Below are 7,500 nucleotides of genomic sequence, written 5' to 3'. Positions count from 1 at the left end.
CATACATCACGGACAGGCTAATAAAAATAGCGGGGACACGTTCATTCATTTCAATCGAGTGAAAACCAAAACAAGGAAGTCACGCGCAGCCCGTCTATATCGCCAATCAGACTTGCGCGACATTATGTGACGTAGTCAGCGACACTAGACATTTCACTAGGTAGCAGACACTGCTCGCCAACACTTGAAAGTGTCGACTCAAGTCCTCATTTCTGTCGGCGACCGTTTCAAAAGTGTCGGCAGACGAAGCATAAATTGGGCTTTAGTCCTTCGCGCGGCCGAATCCGACCCGTGGTCCCCTGCCACATGTCATCCCCTCTCTCTCCCCACCTTTCCTGTCTGCCTACTTACTGTCCTGTCCAATAAGTGCAAAATAATAATAATAATGCCCCCAAAATCATCTCAATCCCAACACTCACGTGTTGAAGGAAGCGCTGCAGGTGTTGCAGGTCGGACCCCTGCGTGTGTGTGTGTGTGCGTGCGTGCGTGTGTGCATGTGCGTGTGTGTGCGTGTGTGTGTGTGTGTGTGTGTGTGCGTGTGTGTGTGTGTGCGTGTGTGTTTGTGTGTGCTGACTGAGCTCATTGACTGTATGACAGCAGTGGGCTTATGAACACAGAGGCAGGCAGGCGAGTGCAGGCTATCACTACTGTACCAATAGCAAAACAAATAACGTTAACGCAGTGGTTCTCAAATGGGGGTCCGCGGACCCCCAGGGGTCCGTGGCACTTTGCCAGGGGGTCCGCGAAAAGTTTTCAAGTAAATTTTTTTTTTTTTTTTTTTAATTAACTCATTCACTGCCAACAACGTATGAACACGTTTTCAGAATCCAGCTGTTCCCTGCCAACAACGTGTTTACACGTTTTTGGCATCGATTTTTTTTTTTTGACGGTGGGTTGTGCATCTAAGCCTTTTACATCTCTTATATAATTATTGGAGCCACCGAACGTTTACAACCCATTCCACCGACCCACTAAGTGGCAACAGTGCTCTCCTTGCTAGAGGAAGGAAAGCATTTTTTTAACTTGTCAAGCCATTCTCAGCCCAGCCATTCTCCTTTTCGCGCTGATTGCTGGCGATGCGGGATTGCAAATTTACATAATAGATTCAGCCGATCTACTATGATCGGGTGATAGATTACAGGTGCAGGAACACACTTTGAAACACGCAGCATAAATATGACCAGAATCGCAAAAGCTTCTCTCAACCAAAACTCCAAACGAGCGAGTCCCTCCCGACTTCCTCAAACAGCGGCCCAGACATGCAGCAGCAAAGCACTGACTGGTGACAAGCTTGTCCGCCCACGGAGGGCGGAGTTGAAGCAACTCGAGAGGGAGGGAGAGAGAGAGAGAGAGAGGGAGGGAGAGCGAGAGGGAGGGAGAGAGAGAGAGAGAGCGAGAGGGGGAGGGAGAGAGAGAGAGAGAGAGCCAAAAATGAATGGTTAAAGTGACCGTCCCATCCAATTTCACAAAAAGCCGTTTATCTCTGAATATTCTTTTTCACGCTAAAACCATGCTGTATTCAACTGCTAATGCTTACATAACTACTAACTCTACAAACTAACTCTTTTAGACAGAGAAAGTACACATTCTATTAGTACTTTTGAGATATTGTATGTTCACAAACTCCAAGCTGAAACGAATCCTCGGCTCTTATAAAATGAGCCATAATCCTCAAAAAACGGCTTGGCAGAAGCTAGCTACAGCAAAGAAAAACGTCTGGCAGTCAATGTGTTAAAAAGAAAATGCTACATGTTACTTATTCCTTCTCAAACTACTTCCTACATGGTGCTAGTCTATCAAAATATCTTGGCTGTCATTGATTGTGTTGCATAGTGGTTTTCTGGACTGTTGACAAATTGTGATATTGTAAGTCGCTTTGGACAAAACAAAAGTGTCTGCTAAATGCGTAATGTAATGTAATAAAAAAAAATATATATATATATTTTTTTTTTGCAAAATCTTCATAGTTCAACGAAAATAGTTTATGCTTTAAATCTAAAATGGTTCATGGATTACATTCTAATAACAAACCTATCAAATTAAAAGTCAAGCACGTTACCGTGGAAACAATTAAGCTTAGCCCAAAATCACAAATCAGAATGAGGGGGTCCCCGGTATATTTTCTATCTTGTAAAGGGTCCTTGGCTGAAAAACATTTGAGAACCTCTGCTTTAACGATACAGATCATGTGTGTGCATGTGTGTGTGCATGTGTGTGTGTGCGTGTGCGTGCATGTGTGTGTGCATGTGTGCATGCATGTGTGCGTGCATGTGTGTGTGCGTGTGCGTGCATGCATTAGGCTTGTGTGTGTTTCGAGCCGCTCTCTCCATAGAACATTAAAGAACATTTTATGGGAATATAAATTATGAATATATGAATATAAATTGTATATTCTGGCTGGCGTCTCTCTTAATTCCACATATTTTGGACAGTCAAATAAAAAAATAAAGAATTATCTGTCGCTGACTGTCGTGCTCATGTGATGACTCCAGCTCAGCTCTAGCAGGCAGGCAGCTGTTTTGAAGTGTCCCTCTCTCAATATTGCAGCGTGTGATTTGCACGGTCTTTAGATAATATTCTCCCATCGTTGGGATTTTGAATATTCAGACGTCTGTCGACGCGCTCTTCACTCGGCTTATTTTCCCTCTTCCTCTCCCTCTCTCCGAGAAGAGAGAGAGGAGAGAGTGACGAGGAGGAGAGGAGAACGCGTGAGGGGGAGACAGAGAGAGTGAGGTAGAAAGGCGAGTCCATTTGATTGAAATATATATATATATATATTTATTTATTTAATATCATGATATTCTTATTTGTCTTGATTTTGGCTCGTCGGGCAGCTTTGGCGATAAGCGACCATTACTTTGCTGTTTTCTGTGCTAATGAAGAAGATTGTGGCAATCAGTTGTCTTTTGCCAAAAAGCAGAACAATTGGACTGAGAAACTTTTTTTAAATCTGTAATTTTGTTAGGGTTTGGTTTAATAACACATAATCATGTTTAATAAGTATCTATATATAGAATTGAGGATGTGGGCGATATTTGTATGTTTCAATTCTGTGTCCGGCCACAGCTACGCCGTTTCAATTGCGATGGGGCTGAAAACTTCAGGGGGTGTAAAGGGCACTGGATTTTTTAATTAGGCTAATTAGCTAATGACATGATGTCATCAGTGATGATGTCAAAAGTGATGTCATAAGGGTGCACACACACACACACACACACACACACACACACACACGGAGGCATTGTGACAAGCCCAGTCAGTGATGTCACACACACAAGGAGGCATTGTGACAAGACTGATCAGTGATGTCATGGTGACATCAGTAATGATGGAGCCGGATCTTCGATGTGATGTCATCAGTGATGATGTCATCAGTCATGAGTCATCAGTGACGTGATGTCATCAGTGATGATGTCATCAGTGATGAGTCAGCAAACTCTGTCTGTTTCAGCCTTTGTCCCACTGATGACATAGACATTGTACAGTCTAATGACATAACTGATGACATCATCAGTGGCATCACTCAAGGCAACAGCCTGTGTCTCAAGGCTATGACATTACTAATGATGTCACTGATGATGTCACAATGAAATTGATGTCATCGTGACCTATTTATAGAATAATCATCAACTCAAACTCCTGAGAAGGCTGTGCAGCGGCCGAGCCTAGGCATTTCAAGTGTACATTCTGCATAATTCAATTATTTTTTATTATTGCAAATCAGAATGATGAAACTCAAACTCCTAGCTATTCCAAACAAACCGCTATTGTTGCTTATTGCAATCAGCAAAGGAGAGTAGCAAAACTGACATTTCTATGAAAGAGTTTCAGAGTTTGCCTTGAGAAAAGAGAGAGTGATAGAGAGTGATAGAGAAAGTGATATAGAGAGGGGGGGTCTGTTTGTCTGTGAGAGTGAGCAACAAATAAGACCAAGAATAAGATACTGTAGCAGGAAGGGAACAGCTTTGTTTTGTGAAATAAGAGTTTTACAATTCAAACTAGAAGTGCGCTCGGAGAGTGCAGGCCTCAGCCAAGGCCAGCAGTTCAGTCTCCTATGATATGCAAATGTTGTGCTTGGTGCAGTAGTGCACCTGTGTTGTAGTGCTTGGTGCAGTAGCGTACCTGTGTTGTAGTGCTTGGTGCAGTAGTGTACCTGTGTTGTAGTGGTTGGTGCAGTAGTGCACCTGTGTTGTAGTGCTTGGTGCAGTAGTGCACCTGTGTTGTAGTGCTTGGTGCAGTAGTGCACCTGTGTTGTAGTGCTTGGTGCAGTAGCGTACCTGTGTTGTAGTGCTTGATGCAGTAGCGCACCTGTGTTGTAGTGCTTGGTGCAGCAGCGTACCTGTGTTGTAGTGCTTGGTGCAGTAGTGCACCTGTGTTGTAGTGCTTGGTGCAGCAGCATACCTGTGTTGTAGTGCTTGGTGCAGCAGCGTACCTGTGTTGTAGTGCTTGGTGCAGTAGTGCACCTGTGTTGTAGTGCTTGGTGCAGCAGCATACCTGTGTTGTAGTGCTTGGTGCAGCAGCGTACCTGTGTTGTAGTGCTTGGTGCAGTAGTGCACCTGTGTTGTAGTGCTTGGTGCAGCAGCATACCTGTGTTGTAGTGCTTGGTGCAGCAGCGTACCTGTGTTGTAGTGCTTGGTGCAGTAGTGTACATGTGTTGTAGTGCTTGGTGCAGTAGTGTACATGTGTTGTAGTGCTTGGTGCAGTAGTGCACCTGTGTTGTAGTGCTTGGTGCAGCAGCGTACCTGTGTTGTAGTGCTTGGTGCAGTAGCGTACCTGTGTTGTAGTGCTTGGTGCAGCAGCGTACCTGTGTTGTAGTGCTTGGTGCAGTAGCGTACCTGTGTTGTAGTGCTTGGTGCAGCAGCGTACCTGTGTTGTAGTGCTTGGTGCAGTAGCGTACCTGTGTTGTAGTGCTTGGTGCAGTAGTGTACCTGTGTTGTAGTGCTTGGTGCAGTAGCGTACCTGTGTTGTAGTGCTTGGTGCAGTAGCGTACCTGTGTTGTAGTGCTTGGTGCAGTAGCGTAGGTCCTTCTCCTCTTTGAGTATAAACTGAGGTAGTGTCAGGCCGTCGGCCACCTGCACGGCCCCCTTCTCGTCCCACTCGAATATGAGGTCGTTCATGGTGTAGCCGACTGGAGAGAGAGAGCACAGATGTTAGTGTTGCCGACTGGAGAGAGAGAGCACAGATGTTAGACCGCTGAGTGGGACAGCTTTTATTCACAGTGTAGGTAGGTCGGTTACCCATGTTCAACCCTTCAACCCGTCAATTCACACCAAGTCAGTCAACACGGGTTAATCCAGTGGTTTTCAACCTTAGGGTCGCAACCCTAAGTGGGATCGCCTGGAATTCAAATAGGGTCGCCTGAAATTTTTTAGAAAAGAAAATACACACCACACACAATTTAATACTACCGAAGATGATTAGGGTCACTTGCGATTTTTTCCCCTTTAGTTCTGAGTTTAAAGAGATAATCTCTAAGATTTCAGTTTTGTTCTCTTGGGTGACACCTATGGCAATGAGTGGTAATTGCAGGTGACATCCAAACAGTGTTGCATTCTGTGACATTACTAATGTCACATTAGTAATGTCACATAATGACATTGTGTGTGTGTGTGTGTGTGTGTGTGTGTGCGTGTGTGTGTGTGTGTGTGTGCGTGTGTGTGTGTGTGCGTGTGTCACAAATAACCGCCCGACGCCGCATTAAAATCGTGTAATGCACACCTAGTCGTTCATTATCCCTTACAACACTTACACTCACCACTTCACACACATCCAACAGCTGCCACACTTATATCATTGATTTGTGATTTACACACCTCATAGTACATTTTTGGGTTCGTTGTACGTTTTGGTTACCATTTGATTCATTAAAAGTGTTACTTTTTCCACTTTAAACCAGTGTGTCTCCCATCTTTGTCGCGGCTCATGAGCCGGGTCATGACGACACCTTCGCATTTTCTAACAGAGAAAGTAGAGCTGGCTAGCGTAGGAACATTGTTCAATGGCAACACTAATTCTGAAACTTTTTTGAGTCCCGTTGTCAGACAGCGACATCACAAAGTCGCTAATCTTTGATGGCTTAAAGTCAGCACTGATTTAAAAAAGTGGTACGGTACCACCTTGAACTGCCGTGTGATTCTTGAGAGGTCCTTAATTGACAGGTCCCTGCAGATCCCCGACAGATCCGTGGCAGATTAAACAAAGATCAAACAGAGAGTTAACTTAATGGAGATGCAGACAGATACATCTGTCAAACACACACGCTGAGCATACAGGTCACTCACTGAGAGTGTTCTCACCTGTAACATTGTCTCCTGCTATGGGAACCTCTCAGTCACACAGAGGAACACGCTGACCCAGGTGGTCAACCAGGCCAGGAAGATCATCGGAAATAAACAATTACAACTCCAAAAGCTATACACTCGGTCAGTAGCCAAACAGGCAACCCAGGTCTACTGTGTAATGACCCTACCCACCCCCTTCGCCCAGCTGTTGCCATCTGGCAGCAGACTTAAGGTCCCACTAGGCAGGGAAAATGTTTCTGCCGTCTGCTGTGATCATCCTAAACACGGACATCATAAAATACCGTGTACTGTCTTGTTTTTATACCGTGTACTGTCTTGTTTTTATACCGTGTACTGTCTTGTTTTTATACCTTGTACTGTCTTGTTTTTATACCTTGTACTGTCTTGTTTTTATACCTTGTACTGTCTTGTTTTTATACCTTGTACTGTCTTGTTTTTATACCATGTACTGTCTTGTTTTTATACCATGTACTGTCTTGTTTTTATACCATGTACTGTCTTGTTTTTATACCATGTACTGTCTTGTTTTTATACCTTGTACTGTCTTGTTTTTATACCATGTACTGTCTTGTTTTTATACCATGTACTGTCTTGTTTTTATACCTTGTACTGTCTTGTTTTTATACCATGTACTGTCTTGTTTTTATACCTTGTACTGTCTTGTTTTTATACCATGTACTGTCTTGTTTTTATACCGTGTACTGTCTTGTTTTTATACCTTGTACTGTCTTGTTTTTATACCTTGTACTGTCTTGTTTTTATACCATGTACTGTCTTGTTTTTATACCATGTACTGTCTTGTTTTTATACCATGTACTGTCTTGTTTTTATACCATGTACTGTCTTGTTTTTATACCTTGTACTGTCTTGTTTTTATACCATGTACTGTCTTGTTTTTATACCATGTACTGTCTTGTTTTTATACCTTGTACTGTCTTGTTTTTATACCATGTACTGTCTTGTTTTTATACCGTGTACTGTCTTGTTTTTATACCTTGTACTGTCTTGTTTTTATACCTTGCACTGTCTTGTTTTTATACCATGTACTGTCTTGTTTTTATACCATGTACTGTCTTGTTTTTATACCATGTACTGTCTTGTTTTTATACCTTGTACTGTCTTGTTTTTATACCATGTACTGTCTTGTTTTTATACCGTGTACTGTCTTGTTTTTATACCTTGTACTGTCTTGTTTTTA

The 7,500-nt window shown here is 43.1% G+C and overlaps 1 protein-coding gene across 2 annotated transcripts in view; it reads right to left on the bottom strand.

Moving 5' to 3' along the window:
* Positions 1–7,500, bottom strand: part of glra1 (glycine receptor, alpha 1) — a gene marked incomplete at both ends in the record, with an annotated part of 228,698 nt that overhangs the window by 74,524 nt on the left and 146,674 nt on the right. For both annotated transcript variants that reach the window (XM_083651477.1, XM_083651478.1), the window contains one exon: positions 4,991–5,128. In XM_083651477.1, coding sequence (XP_083507603.1) covers positions 4,991–5,128 — 138 coding nt within the window. The remainder of the gene's footprint in view (positions 1–4,990; positions 5,129–7,500) is intronic.

Source organism: Poromitra crassiceps (genome assembly GCF_964638095.1).
Source record: "Poromitra crassiceps genome assembly, chromosome: 15".
In the NCBI taxonomy this organism is placed as follows: Eukaryota; Metazoa; Chordata; class Actinopteri; order Beryciformes; family Melamphaidae; genus Poromitra; species Poromitra crassiceps.
The sequence above is the reverse complement of the archived record's forward strand: the minus strand, read 5'-3'. Positions and strand labels throughout refer to the sequence as shown.